Source organism: Sphaerodactylus townsendi, linkage group LG10 (assembly GCF_021028975.2).
Source record: "Sphaerodactylus townsendi isolate TG3544 linkage group LG10, MPM_Stown_v2.3, whole genome shotgun sequence".
Taxonomy (NCBI): domain Eukaryota; kingdom Metazoa; phylum Chordata; class Lepidosauria; order Squamata; family Sphaerodactylidae; genus Sphaerodactylus; species Sphaerodactylus townsendi.
Window position 1 is genome coordinate 86,181,305 of NC_059434.1, and position 19,087 is coordinate 86,200,391.

Below are 19,087 nucleotides of genomic sequence, written 5' to 3' on the forward strand. Positions count from 1 at the left end.
TCGGCCAGGCCAACTAAATGGCGCTGAGGCAAGCAGGAAGTCCCGCCCCCGTGCTCAAGCTTGGGCGGAAGTGTCCATGGAAGGGGCGGAAGTGGTCCATATCTATTGTGGTCCCCCGAGGCGGCTCATCGCCCCAGTGGCCTCCATGAGCAAAGCGTGGCGGAGGACCGAGGCGGGCGGCGTCTTCAGGATGGAAGGCCCCGGGCGAGGTGAGCGGGCAGCCGCCGCCCGCCCGAAAAGGCCCGAACCGGGGGGGGCGGGCGAGGGCGAGGAGGAGGGGTGTGTGTTAATGGCTTGTAATAGCAGCTATTCCCCCAGAGGACAGAGTCAGGGTTCAAAATGCCCTGGAGAGGTTAGAGAGCTGGGCCAAAACAAACAAAATGAGTTTCAAAAGAGATCAATGAAATTCACAGATATAGGATGCATGACACCTGGCTTGACAACACTACACGTGAAAGGGATCTGGGAGTCTTAGCAGACCACAAACTAGGCATGAGTCAGCAGTGTGATACTGCGGCCAAGAAAGCCAATGCGATTCTGGGATGTATCGATAGGAGTATAGTGTCAAGATCGAAGAATGTAATTGCATTGGTTAGACTTTACCTGGAATATTGTGTATAGTTCTGGGCACCGCAATTCAAGAAGGATATTGACAAGCTGGAACGGGTCCAGAGAGGGCAACCAAAATGGTCAAAGGTCTGGAATCCTGTGCCCTATGAGGAGAGGCTTAGGGAGCTGGGGATGTTTAGTTTGGTGAAGAGAAGGTTCAGAGGTGACATGATAGCCCTGTTTCGATATTTGAAGGGATGTCATGTTGGTTTGGAAGCACGCTTGTTTTCTGCTGCTCCAGAGACTTGGACCAGGAGTCATGGGTTCAAGGTGAAGGAAAAGAGATTCCACCTAAACATCAGGAACAACTTTCTGACAGTCAGGGCTGTTTGACAGTGGAGTGTGGTGGAGTCTCCTTCTTTGGAGGTTTTTAAAGAGAGGCTGGATGGCCATCTGTCAGGAGTGCTTTGAGTGTGTGTTCCTGCAAATGCCTTAACAGACCAGGTGATCGGGAGCAACAGCTGCAGAAGGCCCTTGCTTTCACCTCCTGCATGTGAGCTCCCAAAGGCACCTGGTGGGCCACTGCGAGTAGCAGAGAGCTGGACTAGATGGACTCTGGTCTGATTTAGCTGGCTTGTTCTTATGTTCTTATGCATGGCAGGGGGTTGGACTTGATGGCCTGACTCTATGATTCTATTGTTTCCTCATATAAAACATTCCCCCCACCTCCGAGACAAAATTAAGTGGGAAACGTTATATAAAATAACAAGAGAGAATAAAGAAAGGGAAAAGGAAGAGGGCCCTTTTGTTAGAACACAAATTTATGATTGTTATTTATTTGACACATTATACAATAAGTCTTTTTGACCCTTGGTTTCCCAGACCCTAGACCAATGAGCTAACCACTGCACCACCCTGTTTGGAACTTGCCCTGTTGGTCTTTTCCATCAGTCCCCCTCTCCTTATTCTACAATGGCTATAACTGTGCATTTTGTCAGAACTGAGGCTCTTTCAGTACCCTGTTTGCCTTCTCTGTCCGCTGCAGGGGAGGATGATGACTCCAATGGCCACGGGTCCCACAAGAAGAAGCATAAGAAACATAAGAAAAAGCACAAGAAGAAGCACCACCGTGAGGAGATCGGCATGGTGGCAGCAGACGTGGCTCCCGCCCTCCCCAAGCCTCAGCTGAAGCTCAAGATCAAACTGGGAGGCCAGGTGCTGGGGACAAAGAGGTACGAAGAGGCGGGAGAGAGACAGGGCAGATGGCGGAAGGAGGGGCTGCAGGGTTCCTTTTTCTGGAAGAGCAGTCAGTACCATTCAGGGGCACTGAGCGAATTTCCAGCTTAGAGCCTCGGTAAAGCCCATCTTCAGTGAGGTGTATCCTTATCTGTTCTTTCTCTGAGAGAAAAGAACATGATAAATGGAGGAGCTTGAGATGTGATTAAGGTCTCCTTGGCCGAGGACCGGCGACATCTCAGTCGGCTCCTTTCTGTTTAATGTAAATTTAAAATTGCTATCATCATAACAACAACAATGTTGCTTACATTAACTATTTGCTACTGGTATACAGTGCCTACCTCGGCCAGCAACCTTTGGGTTCACGGTCACCCAAAGTCAAATAACCTGTGGGTGATTCATTGAGAGATGTCATAGTTTTGTTATTGATTGCCAGATGGAGTGACAACTGAAGGCTGTGGCAACCTATGGGAGTCAAATCAATTGTTTGCCCATTTCCTCGCCCCCTATCCCTTGTTCTGTGTTAGGTGCCACTCTAACAAACTCTGTGTTTTATAGTGGAGTGTTGATACTGTATGCTGTTGTGATGCCTGGGCTCTGTTGGTGGGTTTTCAGTCTGGTCTGTGGAGAGGTGTATAGGAATGGCACTTTTGATGAGTCCATTTGGACTAAACTATTGATAAGACTCTGAATGGCTGTTGTATCTATCTATCTCTTATGGACAATTGTTTTATTGTATTTTGGAATGCCAATAAAGGCTTGTCTATTTAATAAATTTAAAATCAAAGGTACAAACAAAGAAAGAGTCAGCGGGGTGTGGTGGTTAAGAGTAGGGAACTCTAATGTAATCTGGAAAACTGGATTTGTTTCTCCGCTCCTCCACATGAAACCTTCCTGATGACCTTGGGCCAACCACAGTTCTCTCACAACTCTCTCAGTCCCACCAGCCCCACAAGGCGTCTGTTGTGGGGAGAGGAAGGGAAGGATTTATAAGCCGCTTTGAGAATCCTTACAATTGAGAAAAGCACGGTATAAACACCAACTCTCCGTCTAAAATGAGCTAAACCTCATGCGATAGGGTGCTACCCTCGCATTAACTGAAATGGAAATTTTTTGCACTGCTCCTACAACCTCCCCATAACTCCTGGCCCGCTCAGCTTGCAGCCCTTCTCCTGCTCTGCTGGGACCCCCTCAACTCAGAACTAGGGTTGGCTGCCCCCTGAGCCTCTCTTTGCCTTCTGGATTTTGTCTTGACTGCTTACTTGTGTATCTTCTCTCCCCAGTGTGCCAACCTTCACTGTCGTCCCTGAGCGGCCGCGTTCTCCCTCCCCACTGATGGTTGTGGATGACGAGGATGAGCCAATGGAGGGGGTCCCCATCGAACAGTACCGAGCATGGCTGGGTGAGCGGGCGGTGGCAGAAGCCAAGGCTGAGAGTGGAGATAAGAGATGGGAGTGGGCTGAGCTGTTTTGGGTCTTTTGCGGGTGGGTGGGGGTGAGGGGCAGTGCAGCGGGTCTCTCTTTTAGGCTGCTGTCAGTGGAGAACGAAACAGACAAGGACAGAGGCCTAAGGGGCCTGGATTGGTTGCGTTGGTGTTATGCTGCAGGTTAGAACTGTTTTGAAGAGCTAAAAAATAAAGGCATACATCTTGCCCTTACACAGATGAGGACAGCAACTTGGAACCCGAGCTTCTTCCCGAGCTCGATGCAGAAATTGGCTTCCCGGCCCGGGAGGAAGAGGAGGAGCAGCGCTGGCTGGATGCCCTGGAGAAAGGGGAGCTGGATGACAACGGGGAGCTCAAGAAGGAGGTGGACGAATCCTTGCTCACAGCCAGGCAGGTGAGGGAGAGGAGCATCATGGCATGGCACTTAGAGTGTCTGACTCTCTATATAATGGGCCAATGGTGGCGAACCTTTGGCACTCCAGATGTCATGGACTACAGTTCCCATCAGCCTCTGCCAGCATGGCCAATTGGCCATACTGGCAGGGGTGGATGGGAATGATCCACGGTTGAGCAATAGCCCATTACCGTGGTGGCGAACCTTTGGCACTCCAGATGTCATGGACTACAGTTCCCATCAGCCTTCTATCAGGTCTGCTAAGGCATTTGCAATCTCAGATCAAAGAGGATCAAGATTGGCCATTCTGGCAGGGGCTGATGGGAATTGTAGTCCATGACATCTGGATTGCCAAAGGTTCACCACCACGGTAATGGGCCATTGCTCAACCGTGGATCATTTCCTTGGCTTTCAGAAGATTCCAGGTTCAGCCCCCAGCAGTCCAGTCAAAAGGATGCAGCAGGTCAAGAACCTAACTGAGGAAAAGGGAGGTCTATTTAGGGAGGGTAGGAACGAAAATGGTCCAAAAAAAGAATGAAAAGATATTTATTATATTTATATACTGCCCATAAGAACATAAGAACTAGCCTGCTGGATTAGACCAGAGTCCATCCAGTCCAGCTCTCTGCTACTCGCAGTGGCCCACCAGGTGCCTTTGGGAGCTCACATGCAGGAGGTGAAAGCAATGGCCTTAAGAACATAAGAAAGAGCCTGCTGGATCAGACCAGAGTCCATCTAGTCCAGCTCTCTGCTACTCGCAGTGGCCCACCAGGTGCCTTTGGGAGCTCACATGCAGGAGGTGAAAGCAATGGCCTTAAGAACATAAGAAAGAGCCTGCTGGATCAGACCAGAGTCCATCTAGTCCAGCACTCTGCTGCTCGCAGTGGCCCTTCTCCTTATGGGCTCAGGGTGACTTATTTCGGTTCTCTCAGAACTGTCTCAGCCTCACCTACTTCACAAGGGGTGTTTGTTGTGGGGAGAAGAAGGGAAAGGAGACTCCTTATGGTTGAGAAAAGCAGAGTATAAATCCAACTACTTTTCCCTCCTCCTTTTTGTTCTCCTCCTCCTCCTAGATGGCACACGAGGCCCCTTCAGAATGGTCTTTGCATAAATTTAGCTCCTGTTCAGACCCCCCAATTGCTGAAACTGCCTGTCCCCTGATCAACCCTTGGTTAGGTTTTTAGTGCCATCTATATTCTTGTTTTTTTGGATTATCTATTTTATGGGGCGCTGTGTGGTTTCCGGGCTGTCTGGCCGTGTTCTAGCAGCATTCTCTCCTGACGTTTCGCCTGCATCTGTGGCTGACATCTTCAGAGGATCTGATGTTGGGAAAGCAAGTGGAGTATATATATCTGTTGGAGTGTCCAGGGTGGGTGAAGAAACATTGTCTGTGAGTAACAAAGAAGGCAACCAGGTCAATAGTTGAGGGCATCTGGATAGAAGTATGAGTAACAATGAAGTCTATAGCATGGGAGTAACAATGGAGACAGCAAGGTCACTGGTGGGAGCATCTGAATAGAAGTATCCTGGCCTTTATTTCCTTTGTCTATGGCAGGGGTAGGGAACCTTTAACACTCGAAGAGCCATTTGGACCCATTTTCCACGGGAAAAGAAAACACTTGGAGCCGCAAATAATTTTTGACATTTAAAATAAAGATAACACTATATATATAGGGTTTTTTAACCTTTTACTCCGCTCATTCTGAGAAGCGCATGGATGCGCCCACCCTGCTGCTTCTGCAGAGGCTGGCGGAGGGCAGAGAGGATTAGAAGCCGGGCTGGCACGGCCTTGCCGGGCCGCTGGGAAAGCCTGCCCACCCCGCCCAACGGGGCAGGCGAAGGAAGGGAAGCTCCACGGGCGCCGCCCAACCGACCGTGGGCAGTTGGAATTAGCACCGCCCTGCCTGCCTGCAGGGCGGGCAAGGATGGGGTCGGCGGCGCGGCTCGTGGAGCCACAGGGCAAGGGCAGAAGAGCCGCATGCGGCTCTCGAGCCGCAGGTTCCCTACCCCTGGTCTATGGTCATCCTGTGTTTGTGTGGAGCTGGGTAGACACTGTCTTGACTCTAGTATTTTTCAACACTGGCAGCCAAGTTCTATAGACTTCATTGTTACTCATACTTCTATTCAGATGCCCTCAACTATTGACCTGGTTGCCTTCTTTGTTACTCACAGACAATGTTTCTTCACCCACCCTGGACGCTCCAACGGATATATATATACTCCACTTGCTTTCCCAACATCAGATCCTCTGAAGATGCCAGCCACAGATGCAGGCGAAACGTCAGGAGAGAATGCTGCTAGAACACGGCCATACAGCCCGGAAACCACACAGCACCCCAGTGATTCTGGCTGTGAAAGCCTTCGACAATACATTATCTATTTTACATTGTTGTTTTATATGGTATTTTCAGGCAATTGTGTTGTATAAGTATATTCTGAGCCTTCTTTGGCTGGAGAGCGTGGGGTATTACATCAAATTAATAATAATAGTAATAATGACGATGTAAAATACAATCAGTGTAGTTCATTAAAATTGTAAAAACCATATCACAAAGCTCTAAAACAGATGGTGACTGAAATGTCAATATGGTAATGGGGTGGAGGGGGCAGGACTGAGGGAGGCTGAAAGCTACCAGACCACGGCCACACAGCCCGGAAAACCCACAACAACTAGTTGAATCCGGCTGTGAAAGCCTTCGACAAAACAAACAAAACAAAACCCCTTCCACGTGATCTTTCCCAACTGTCTGTGCCCCAGTACTCGATCTCCCCGGCTGCTTGCCTAACATAAGAACAAGCCAGCTGGATCAGACCAGAGTCCATCTAGTCCAGCTCTCTGCTACTCGCAGTGGCCCACCAGGTGCCTTTGGGAGCTCACATGCAGGAGGTGAAAGCAATGGCCTTCTGTTGCTGCTGCTGCTCCCGATCACCTGGTCTGTTAAGGCATTTGCAATCTCAGATCAAAGAGGATCAAGATTGGTAGCCATAGATCGACTTCTCCTCCATAAATCTGTCCAAGCCCCTTTTAAAGCTACCCAGGTTAGTGGCCATCACCACCTCCTGTGGCAGCAGATTCCAAACACCAATCACACGTTGCGTGAAGAAGTGTTCTGCCCCCCCACCCCCTTTTCTTCCCCACAGAAAGCCCTGCTGCACAAGCAACAGAGCCAGCCGCTGCTCGAGCTGCCGATGGGCTACAAGGCCAAGGAGCTGACGGAGGAGATGCTGGTGAAGCGGGAGGAGCGGGCCCGCAAGCGGCGCCTGCAGGCCGCCAAGAAGGCCGAGGAGAGCAAGAACCAGACCATCGAGCGGCTCACCAAGACGAGCAAGGCCAAGGTGAAGACCCTGCGAGAGCGCAAGGCCAAGGCCGGGGCCCTCCCCACCGTCTGCTACCGCAATGCCGCCAGCGGCATCACCGTCTCTTTCCCTCCAGGGGCCGCCCTCCCTCTGCTGTCTTCCATCGTGACTGCTCCGCCCCCTCCTACCCCGTGCGGGGTCAGCGGGTGCCCCAACCTCAAACGGTACTCCTGCTCCCGCACTGGGGTGCCCCTCTGCAGCCTGGACTGCTACAAGAAGAACTTGTTGTTACAGCAGGCAGCAGCCTAGCGCTTCTCCTTCCTCCGGAACTCCCCAGGGGCGGTCTCCTGGTGCCGGTCTCAGGTGGGGCTCTTGTGCGCTGACGGCTGATCCAAGCGGTACTCTTGAGCTTGGAGAAAAGCGGACGTGGCGTTTTGTCATGTTGAGATGGGCCTGGAAAGGCTGGGGGTCCTGATTGGGGGCAGAAACGAGCACGTCTGCTCGACAGTGGAGAAGGAAAAGGCCTTGTGAGAGCCCGTGCTCTCAATTCTGCCCAGCAGCCCAAGCTTAACCCTGATACTGCAAACCGCAGCTGCTCTCCAGAGACTCAGGACAGTGGCGAGGGAGAGCCGCAGGTGCGTTGCTGCAACTGTCACTGGCATCGTGTTTGGGACAGGACTGTACAGCAAACAGAGAAAGCGAAGACGTCAAGGATCCCCATGCACCTGTCCCGTGGGCTGCCTTTATATGTCTGAGAGCCTCCCGCCATCTGTTGAGCGGGAACAGGAAAGAACAGGTTCTCAATTAGGCCATCAAGGTCCCTCCTTGTGAAAAAATGTGATCTCTTTTTTAGACCTTAATAAACAATACATTGAAGTTGCTGGAGAATTCAAGCTAGGTTGATGCTTTCCTTGCTTGACCTGGTGACCCTTCCTTCTGCTGGTTTAGTGAGATCCAGAGGAACAAGGCTGTGTTGTGGGGAATTGGACAGGCTGAGCAGGGGAGCCCCCGAGGCTTGGGTATCGCTATCCAGGACTATTATATGGGTCTCTCCTCCACCAGTTCTTGTGGTTCCCACCCCTTCGATCTTCTGGCTTCCCGTCCTTGGTCTATTCTTTTGGGCCTTCCCCGTTGTGGACTTGCTATTGGAACCCCTTTGCCGTGAGTGCAGGCATTCTCCCGAAAAGCCGTCCCACTCATCTGCTACAGAAGCAGTTGGGAATTTATTTATTACATCTCTGAGTTAGATTTATTTGTTTTCTTTTACCGAATTTATATGCCGCCTTTTCCCAACCCGGAAAACGTTATGATAAACGAATAATACTAAAACCTAGACTTGAATCTAATAATAAAGCAACAGCATCATGTAGTAACCCCTGACATATGTCTCCCTGTCTCAACAGTTCTTCTGCTAAATGTTGTCCGAGGGTGGAGGAGAACAGAGATAACAAAAAGAGAGAAAAGGGGGTTGGGTGCACAGGTAGTCACTAATCGTCAAGGTTGATAATTTGTTGTTGGGAAGCTGCCAAGATGGAGTAACGGAGAACACGTGGCCTCAACCAAAAGCCGGGTGGAGCATCTCTGTCTTGCAGGCGCTGCAGACCTGATTAAGGTCCCACGGGACCCTGGTGGCAGCCAACAGAGTTCCACCAGGCTGGAGCCAGCCCCCCAAAAGCCCTGCCTCTGGTTGAGGCCAATCTAACATCCTTCGAACCAGGGACCACCAGAGGACCACTATCGGAGGACTGCAGTGCCCTCCAGGGGCAATAAGGAGAAATGCGGTTCTGAAGATAATGCGCAAGTAAACAAAATGAAACAAAAAGTGGGGTGCTGTGTGGTTTCCAGGCTGTATGACCGTGTTCTAGCAGCATTCTCTCCTGACGTTTCGCCTGCATCTGTGGCTGGCATCTTCAGAGGATCTGATAGGAGGAATGGAAAGCAAGTGGAGTATATATACTGTGAGGTCAAAAGGTGAGGCCATCTGAATAGAGTAGCCTGGCATGTGAGTCACAAAGAAGTCTGTAGCGTGTGAGTAACAATGAAGATAGCAAGGACTTCTTTGTGACTCACATGCCAGGCTACTCTATTCAGATGGCCTCACCTTTTGACCTCACAGTATATATACTCCACTTGCTTTCTATTCGTACTATCTGATCCTCTGAAGATGCCAGCCACAGATGCAGGTGAAATGTCAGGAGAGAATGCTGCTAGAACACAGCCATATAGCCCAGAAACCACACAGCACCCCAGTGATTCCGGCTGTGAAAGGCTTCGACAATACATGAAACAAAAAACCCCAGCATTTCTAGTTTCATCTGGAGAAGTCAGATGCCCGGGAGGGAAGGGACTTGGTCACTTACAGAGCTGTATAGAAAAGGGCAATTCCAGGGCAGGATCTTGGGAACAGGCTACTTCTGCACCCCGTCGAATCCACTGACTGATCGTGCGTTGAATTTCTTCATGTTGATTGATTTCTAGTCTAGCAAACATTTTGCTGACTGCTGAGCTCCCTCAACTATTTCTGCACCTGGATATTTTGCAGCTGTCCAAGTTGGGAGAATATTAAAACAGTCCCATCTCTCTCAGCTGTCTGCAACCTGCGGCTCTCCAGCTGTTCATGGACTACAATTAAGAACATAAGAACAAGCCTGCTGGATCAGACCAGAGTCCATCTAGTCCAGCTCTCTGCTACTCGCAGTGGCCCACCAGGTGCCTTTGGGAGCTCAACTGCAGGATGTGAAAGCAAGGGCCTTCTGCGGCTGTTGCTCCCGATCACCTGGTCTGCTAAGGCATTTGCAATCTCAGATCAAGGAGGATCAAGATTGGTAGCCATAGATCAACTTCTCCATAAATCTGTCCAAGCCCTTTTTAAAGCCATCCAGGTTAGTGGCCATCACCCCCTCCTGTGGCAGCATATTCCAAACGCCAATCACACGTTGCGTGAAGAAGTGTTTCCTTTTATTAGTCCTAATTCTTCCCCCCAGCATTTTCAATGAATGCCCCCTGGTTCTAGTATTGTGAGAAAGAGAGAAAAATTTCTCTCTGTCAACATTTTCTACCCCATGCATAATTTTATAGACTTCAATCATATCCCCCCTCAGCCGTCTCCTCTCCAAACTAAAGAGTCCCAAACGCTGCAGCCTCTCCTCATAGGGAAGGTGCTCCAATTACCAAAAGCCCCTACCAGCATGGCCTATTGGCTGATGGGATTTGTAGTCCATGAACATCTGGAGAGCCGCAGGTTGCAGACCAAAGCAAGGATGTTTCTGCACTCCGACTGTCGCAGCCAAAATAAATGATGGAGTGACGGGGAACGTGGCCATGGGTGGGTTTACGGGGAAGGAAACAGGCTTGGCTGCCCCTCTGTTGGGATCCCAAAAGCATCTTGGTGGTTCCCACTGATTTGCTTTGGTGCAGGGAGAGTCAAAAGCGCTCTCTCCCCCCAGCCTTTCTCAAGGAAGGCTCCTTTTGACATTTCAAATGCCTCCATGCTCAGCATGTATTGGGGCCTCTCAAATTGCTGTGCCCCTACTGCTTGTGAAGCAGTTATGAAACTGCATCAAGACAAATAACCAAGATAGTACCTGAGAGCCAGCGTGGTGTTGTGGTTAAGAGCAGGTGCACTCTAATCTGGAGAACCAGGTTTGATTCCCCACTCCTCCACCTGAGTGGCGGAGGCTTATCTGGTGAACCAGAGGTGTTTCCGCACTCCTACATTCCTGCTGAGTGACCTTGGGCTAGTTCTTTGGAACTCTCTCAGTCGCACCTACCTCACAAGGCGTCTGTTCTGGAGAGAGGAAGGGAAAGGAGTTCGTAAGCCACCTCGAGTCTCCTTACAGGAGAGAAAGGGGGGATAGAAACCCAAACTCTTCCTCTTCTTCTTCCAAGGTTAAAATTTATCACAACCTTGAAATATAATGATTCTATGACCGCCCCCAGCATAACTGAGGCACGAGCAAACACGAAGCTGCCATCTACGGAACCAGACCGTCCCCTCGTCAAGGTTAGCATTGTCTACTCGGACCGGCAGCTGCTCTCCAGGGTCTAAGCAGAGAAAGGTCTTTCACCCGCTACTTGGTCCTTTTAACTGGAGATGCCAGGGATCAAACCTGCGATCTTCTGCATGCTCAGCAGATGCTCTGCCACTGAGTCATGACCCCTCCTCGGCAGTCTATCATTTGGCAACCTTATTTGAAAAGTGTAGTCTTCATAGTCGAGTTCCGAATCATTCCTAAGGTATGGGTGCTTACCTTTAAGGCCTTACGTGGCCTGGGACCTTCGTACCTTCAGGACCGTCTTACCCCATATGTCCCTGCACGGCCTCTACGTTCATCAGAGGCCAGCTTGCTGGGGGTCCCCGGCCCCTCGATGATGCGGCTGGCCTCTACTCGGGCCAGGGCCTTCACAGCTCTGGCCCCTGCCTGGTGGCACAGGCGTAGCCACCATGGGGACATCCGGGGACAAGTGCCCCGGGCCCCACCTTGTGGTGGGCGCAAAAATTGCAGGTTCGTTTGTGGCTTTCTGTATTTTTTACTGTTTTTTCAATTTTGGCCTGCAGGGGGCGCAGCTCTTAGGCTAGTGGCACCAAAATTTCAGGCTATCGTCAGGTGACTCTCCTGATGTTACCAGCCAAGTTTGGTGAGGCTTGGTTCAGGGGGTCCATAACCCAAAGGGGGTGACCCCCATCCTCCATTGTTTCCAATGGGAGCTCAAAAAATAGCATCACTTTCAATGTTGTTTAAACTAGGGAGCCCTGGGTGTGTTCAGATTTGTGTGTTGGGGCATGTTCTATAATGTGATGGTGACTTTGAGATGACCTGGTGCAAAAAAATGTTGTTTGGTCATGGTGGGGGAGGGACACTGCCCATATTGGGTGTGTGTGTGTGTGTGCAAAACTCAGATTTTTGTCCCGGGCTCCATTTTCCCAAGCTACGCCACTGCCTGGTGGAACACCTTACCACCAGCTATCCGGGCCCTGCGGGATCTTGGAGAGTTCCGCAGGGCCTGTAAGACCGAATTGTTCCAATCGGCTTAGGCCGCTAATGAGCGCCCCTTTCCTTCCCCTTTACACTCTGGGTCTTAATACTTATGGGGGCCCTCCGCTCTCTTATCTTGTTTCCTTCCAGGGTGGGTTTATGAAGTTTTATGCTGGACGCCAATGTAATTTTGTTAAGTTGCTGTTTTAATGGGGTTTTAATGTAATTGTTGTTTTATTGTGATGTTCACCGCCCAGAGCCCTTCGGGGGAGGGGCGGTATATAAAAGTAATTATAAATAAATAAATAAATAGATAGATAGATAGATAGATAGATAGATAGATAGATAGATAGATAGAAACAACATGTGACGCCCAGGCAAGCAGTGTAAGGTTAAATAGTGACAAGTTTATTTGATAACTTTCTACATGAGTGGCCGCTTGGCTAGCAAGGGCGCTTCAATGCCAGCATTTGTTTTGAGCGGTTCTTTCAAACCCGGATCCTTCTCGGTTGTCCTACAGTCATGACTGCCTGTCACCTGTGTTTCAGCCAGGGCCAGCCTGTTTGCACAGGACAGTCACGCGCGCAGGCGCCTGCGGGTGTTGATGCCATAGCTCCCCTCCCGGCCCTCAAGAATGTAGGTTTGCCAACCTCCAGGTGAGGGCTGGATAGCTCCCAGAACTGTGACTCCTCTCCAGACTACAGACACCAACTGCCCTGGAGGAAAATGGCACTACCAGAAGGAAGACTCTATGATGTACCATAGATTCAAGGGGGAATCCCTCCCCAAATTCCCTTGTTCACAAGCTCTGCCCACAAATATCCAGGAATTTTCCAGGCCCGAGCTGGCAACCGTACAAGAAGACGAAGCTAGATGGATCAAATGCCCATTCCGGAGGTGCCGCCTGCTTCTCACCTGTTACCATTTTGGAGTGGGTGGGTGTCATCTAGGACTTTCTCACTGGGGGGAGGGGGTTCCCGCTGTTTCCAGTGGCGTAGCAGGTTAAGAGCTCGTGTGTCTAATCTGGAGGAACCGGGTTTGATTCCCAGCTCTGCCGCCTGAGCTGTGGAGGCTTATCTGGGGAAGTCAGATTAGCCTGTGCACTCCCACACACGCCAGCTGGGTGACCTTGGGCTAGTCACAGCTTCTCGGAGCTCTCTCAGCCCCACCCACCTCACAGGGTGTTTGTTGTGAGGGGGGAAGGGCAAGGAGATTGTCAGCCCCTTTGAGTCTCCTACAGGAGAGAAAGGGGGGATATAAATCCAAACTCTTCTTCTTCTTCTTCTCACTTCCAAGACTAACAGAAGACATGTTACGAAGCCTTCAGCTCCAGCCTCAACTTCTTCTTGGGATTCATGGGAACGTCTGCCAAATGTCCCAGCCCAGGAATCCCGCAAAGCGAAGAGCAAACCACGAAGGCTGCAGAAGGGGCCACGGGAAACCCACTTTTCTGAATGAATGCCACATACGCATGTCTTCGGAAGTGGGACTTATAGGCTTGCTGGAAGCCGTGACCAGCAATTTTGGGATCATGGGAAGGCAGAACATGGTGGTGTTGGATCTTTCAGAGGGATCTTCACCCCTTGATTGTGTTCTGGGTTTATTGGGACCCAATATACATATATTTTTCCCCACCCAGAAACTACATACATATATTCACGTCCTAGAAATAGCATGCGTGTTGAGGGCTGAAAACCCCCTCCCAAGAACAAGGGTCCCCCAACGTAGTGCCTGTGGCACCCCCAAGTATTTTGAGAAAGGGGGCAGGTCTACACGAGGCTTCTGCCTAGCAAGGGTTCTGCTTGGCCGCTGGGAATTTGACCGTGCAGGTGTTGTAAAATGAAGCTTGGGCCGCAGTTGCCATGACAACACATGGCTCTTCATTGCGGCAGCCATTTTGTGGGTGAGCCCACCCCGCTGTGTCAGAATCCCAGTGGTTGGGGACCCTGACCTAGAATCTTAAAGTCTTGCACGAAAGGAGGATGCTGCTTGAAATGGGGAGTGGAGGGCAAGGGGCTGCCAGAGTCTTCGAAATCTGCAAACGTTAGCCTTGTTCACTGGGCTCTCCGCTGGGATCGTAGTTTACGCAGCCGCAGCTCACGGAGGCGCAGAGCAAGGTCTTTGGGGACCTTGCCCCCTTTGGCCAGGATCTCCCTCAGCCGTTGCTTGGGGGTCTTTGTCAGGCGGAAGTCGCAGATGGTGGGATTGTCCTCATAAGAGACGTGGCAGGTCCGGGTGACAGAATGGTATCCCTCAGCCGATGCCGTGACGGCGTACTCTCCGGGATTGAGCAAGCGCCAGTAGTCCCCATCGTACGCTGTCAGGGAGGGAAAGAAAAAGAGTTACGGGGTATGAGACATCTTGGGGCTTCCTTGAGGAGGGCTGCTGAGCTGGGTTTGCAAGATTTAGCCAGCTCAGCTCTTGAGCCACGTTTTGGGAAATGGGTGAGAGTGTTTGGGTCAGGAAATGACAAGAGAGATACAGCCACACAACCCCACCTCATAGCAATGGGACAGTGAGAGAACGTCCTGCTTTTATTCACAGATTATCGAATCATAGAGTTGGAAGAGATCACCAGGGCCATCCTGTCCAACCCCCTGCCATGCAGGAAGATGCAAGCAAAGCACCCTTGATAGATGGCCATCCAACCTCTGTTGAAAAACCTCCAAAGAAGGAGAGTCCACCATCCTCCGAGGCAGCGGATTCCACAGTTGAGCAGCCCTGACCGTCAGGACGTTCTTCCTGATGTTTAGGTGGAATCTCTTTTCCGTCACCTTGAACCCGTTACTCCTGGTCCTAGTCTCTGGAGCAGCAGAAAACCAGCTTGCCCCATTTTCAACATGACACCCCTTCAAAGATCTAAACAGGGCTATCACATCACCCCTTAACATTCTCTTCACCAAACTAAACATCCCCAGCTCCCCAAGTCTCTCCTCGTAGGGCATGGATTCCAGACGCCATTTTGGTCGCCCTCCTCTGGACCTGTTCGGCTTGTTCTAACAAATAATACCCTTTGTTAGATCCAACCCACGTATTATTCCCACGGATACCTTTTATTTATTTATTTATTTATTTATTTATTTATTTATTTATTTATTTATTTATTTATTAGGTTTATATACCGCCCTCCCCCGGAGGGCTCAGGGCGGTGAACAATAAAATAGAGTACATATGTCAACTTTAAAATCTGGTCAGTATCAAATAATATAGGCTCTAATAAAATAAACCCACCCCATTAATGCAGCATTATTAAAATCCACATAAAAGATGGCGCCTACTATCAAATTCCCTTTAAAAACCAGAGGGAAGGGGCGGCAGGATCCATTTGATATTATAAGGAGGCAATTTAGGCGAAGAGTGGGCTTTTCCACACATTTAATTAAAACTTTTTGAGGCAGGAAATAAAACATTTCCTTCATGGAGTTCTGCACTGGTTTTACCCCGAGACGTTTTATTTCCAGCCTCAACGTATTTTAAATGAATCCCCTTTAAAACAATTCTCTGGCTGAAATGTTTTGAAAATGTCTCCAGTTGCTGTGCGAGCTATTGACTGAGCTATTGACTGATGCTTCTCTGCTCCCCTGATCTTCCTCCTCGGTGCCATTTTCTGCTCCATCCCCCCTCACCTGTTTATTTACAGCATTGTTCTTTTATTTTGGGAGGGTGGGCAATCTTTGAAGCATCAAGTATATGAGGAGTACAGACTACAGCACAAGGCAGTGAAGAATTGAAGCATTGATTCAACACAGAACTCAAAAAAAGGGGAACATCACAAAATGGCGGCCAGGAATTGTCTCGAGGGGGCGAGTGGAACAAAAGGGGGGATTGAAAACATGTTACAAATGTTTTAGAAGATTTGTGTGGAAAGGGCCAGTGTGTGATTGGCCAAATGTCCCCAAGTGAGGTGCCTAGCAGAGGGGGGCTCCCAGATCCCACTGCAACTCCAGGCCCTACGTCACTCCGACTGCTGGAAACGATGGTCGATTGTCCTCAGAAGTTGCCATACCTGTCCTGATGTCATGATTGATGTGGTCCACAGAAATGATGGCATCTGCAATTCCTTGCTCCGTGTCTTTGTCTCGCACGATACCTTTAATTCCCCTGTGGACCTGGAACAACAGTCACAGTTAGTGTAGTCAGCGTTTGGGACTCTTTAGTTTGGAGAGGAGACGACTGAGGGGGGATATGATTGAAGTCTATAAAATTATGCATGGGGTAGAAAATGTTGACAGAGAGAAATTTCTGTCTCTTTCTCACAATCCTAGAACCAGGGGGCATTCATTGAAAATGTTGGGGGGAAGAATTAGGACTAATAAAAGGAAACACTTCTTCACGCAACGTGTGATTGGTGTTTGGAATATGCTGCCACAGGAGGTGGTGATGGCCACTCACCTGGATAGCTTTAAAAGGGGCTTGGACAGATTTATGGAGGAGAAGTCGATCTATGGCTACCAATCTTGATCCTCCTTGATCTGAGATTGCAAATGCCTTAGCAGTCCAGGTGATTGGGAGCAACAGCCGCAGAAGGCCATTGCTTTCACATCCTGCACGTGAGCTCCCAAAGGCACCTGGTGGGCCACTGCGAGCAGCAGAGAGCTGGACTAGATGGACTCTGGTCTGATCCAGCTGGCTTGTTCTTATGTTCTTATGTTCTTATCCTTTGGAAGAGATGGCATGCCGCAAGATTTGTGCACCCTGGGCATTGCAAAGCACTGAAATAAAATATCATCCGCCATCCAATTCCTCTGTTTCTCGCATTGGTTCAACATCTCTCATTGCCTGCCTGCTTCAGATAAAAATATTGAATAGCACTGGGCCCAGGACAGAACCCTGTGGCCCCCCATTGGTCACTTCGCTCCAGGATGAAGATGAGCCATTGATGAGCACCCTTTGAGTTCGGTCAGTCAACCAATTTCAGTTCGGTCAGTCAACCAATTACAAATACATCTAACAGTAGCATTGTCTAATCCACTTTTCACTAGCTTACCTGCAAGAATGTGATGGGGCAACTTGTCAGAAGCTTTCCTGAAATCAAGGAATGCTCCGTCCTTGATTTGTGTGTTCATGTATTTCATTAATACATTCGCGCAAACACCAGGTCATTACTGACCCATGGGATGACTTCACATCATGACTTACTGGCAGTGGTGGGATTCCAAAATTTTAGTAACAGGTGCCCATGGTGGTCCAAAGGGAGCTTCATTAGGTTCTTTGAGGGAAAGATTAATTTTGTTTGTTACGCCTCTCAGCAGAATGACTATGTTCTGAACTGTGGCCTAAGCAGGAGGTGCCGCAGAATTTGGGCCAGCCCAGAGGTGCACCAGGGGATGCGGCAGCCTGCTTCAAGTGCTGCATTCAAGCTTTCCTGCCAAGTGAAGCGATCAAAGGCTACGAGTGCTACAGCTCCCGGCGATACCAGGAATGCCGAGGGCTTTCCTAGAATGTTCGGGCCATGTGGCATCATGTGCCCGCTTAGTACCCATTGGCACTGCGCCGGTCCTTTGGCAGGAAACGAATGCACGCAGGCGCAGGCTGCCACGCACGCCGGTGCACCTCCTGCTAGACTGCTTCGAGTTCTGCGCGCTGCTGCTGAGAGGAGGGGCGTAACTAAGGCAAATTAGTCACCTACTCTCGGGAACCTGTGAGAACCTGCTGGATCCCGCCTCTGCTTACTGGGCAGACTTTCTTTGCAGGGGGCATAGTGATGACTCCCCCGGTCATCTACAAATTACTTGCAGCATTTCACCACCTTGGAAGAAAGGAAGGTTGAGTCAAGTTTGAGCCAACTACCTGAAACCAACTTCCATTGGGATCGAACTCAGGTCATGAGCAAACTGTAATACTGCAGCTAATCACTTCCTGTTCGACAGTGGAATATGTTGCCTTGGAGGGTGGCGGAGCCTCCTTCTGGGACAGCCCCTACCAGATATGCCATAGCACTGATAATGTGCTACTATTACACTTAATAATATGCCGCTACAGATGAAGAATGGAGGGGAACATGGGATGTGGATAGGGAAAACCAGAGGTGGGATCCAGCCGGTTCTCACAGGTTCCTGAGAGTAGGTTACTAATTATTTGTGTGTGCTGAGACGGGGGTTACTAATTGGTGATTTTGCCACGTGATTTTTTTGGCCCTTTAGATTACGCCCTCCCTCTCCAGCAGTAGTGCCATAGAACTTGAAGCTAGTCCCTAGGGCAGGAGGTGCTGCACCGGTCAGATGCGTGGCAGCCTGCGCGCTCATGGCATTCTGCTTCCCGCCCAAGGACTGTATGCTGCAGTGGCTCATGCGTCCCTGCCACCCAGTCCCCGCCCCCCATTGGCACCATGCCACAGTTTGAATCCCACCACCATGGGAACTTGTTACTAAAATTTTTGGATCCCACCACTGGGGAAAACACCCAACTGGGGTGAATATCATCTGGCTGATAGTCATAACTGGAAGAACCAGGCATCCCATCATGGGACAATACCAGGAATTTGGGCTTAACACCTTCGCAGTGCAGAAGTGGCATCACATTATTGGTCCAGGGTGCTCGAAGATGAGGATTTTTGTTGTAAGCCGCCCCGAGATGGGAAGGGGAGGAACGGCCTATCAAGTCTAATAAAACAAATAAGTAAATTTTATTTTTGATAGGACACGGGAGAGATTGTGGGAGCAGATCAGCACGAACTGCCTGCAGGATGGAAGCTGCGACCCCCTCTTTTGACACTCCCCCCTCCCTGCCCCAATCCGCAGAGCCCCTCTGACCTGTTCCATGAAGACCAGCAACGATTCCTTGTTGTTCTCCCATTCTTGGGGCAGCTCTGACTCGTGTGGGAATTTGTCGCAGGACAATTCGATCGTGATTTCGAAGCAGTTCGTGTGAAGGTAGCTGAAGTCGTTCATGCCTGCAGAGAGATGCAAGACCCGAGTTGGCCAGGAGGGGGCAGGATCCCCAAGACAGCAGCCCTTGAGAGCACCTCTGGGGCCAGCCCCATCCTGGCCGTGCTGATCCCCAGGACAGCTTGTCAAATGCAGGGGCGTAACGAGGCAGCCCTGGGCAAACTGTAGCCCTGTGCAAAACCTGAGTTGGATGCCCCGCCCCCCCCATGGGCAGCCACTCTACCACGACCAAATTTTTTTTTTGCACCAGGACATTGGTGCCTGCAGGGGGTGCATTTTTTAGACATATCAGCACCAATATTTC

The 19,087-nt window shown here is 50.2% G+C and overlaps 2 protein-coding genes and 1 non-coding gene across 3 annotated transcripts in view; 2 read left to right on the plus strand and 1 right to left on the minus strand.

Moving 5' to 3' along the window:
* Positions 1 to 69: 69 nt before the first annotated feature.
* INO80B (INO80 complex subunit B) lies at positions 70 to 8,300 on the plus strand. The gene is made up of 5 exons (XM_048510213.1): positions 70 to 209; positions 1,595 to 1,781; positions 3,069 to 3,187; positions 3,448 to 3,623; positions 6,765 to 8,300. The coding sequence occupies exons 1-5, from the start codon at positions 77 to 79 to the stop codon at positions 7,227 to 7,229; spliced, it is 1,080 nt and encodes a 359-aa protein (XP_048366170.1). The 5' UTR covers positions 70 to 76; the 3' UTR covers positions 7,230 to 8,300.
* LOC125440440 lies at positions 1,914 to 2,043 on the plus strand. Its single transcript, XR_007245705.1, has one exon. It is a non-coding gene; the product is annotated as a U8 small nucleolar RNA (small nucleolar RNA).
* Positions 8,301 to 13,070: 4,770 nt separating the features above from the next.
* Positions 13,071 to 19,087, minus strand: part of CPXM1 (carboxypeptidase X, M14 family member 1) — a 51,645-nt gene continuing 45,628 nt past the window's right edge. Inside the window, exons 12-14 of the mRNA XM_048510004.1 lie at positions 18,649 to 18,788; positions 15,903 to 16,005; positions 13,071 to 14,213 (exon numbers count right to left, since the gene is read on the minus strand). Coding sequence (XP_048365961.1) covers positions 13,951 to 14,213; positions 15,903 to 16,005; positions 18,649 to 18,788 — 506 coding nt within the window. The 3' untranslated portion in view covers positions 13,071 to 13,950. The remainder of the gene's footprint in view (positions 14,214 to 15,902; positions 16,006 to 18,648; positions 18,789 to 19,087) is intronic.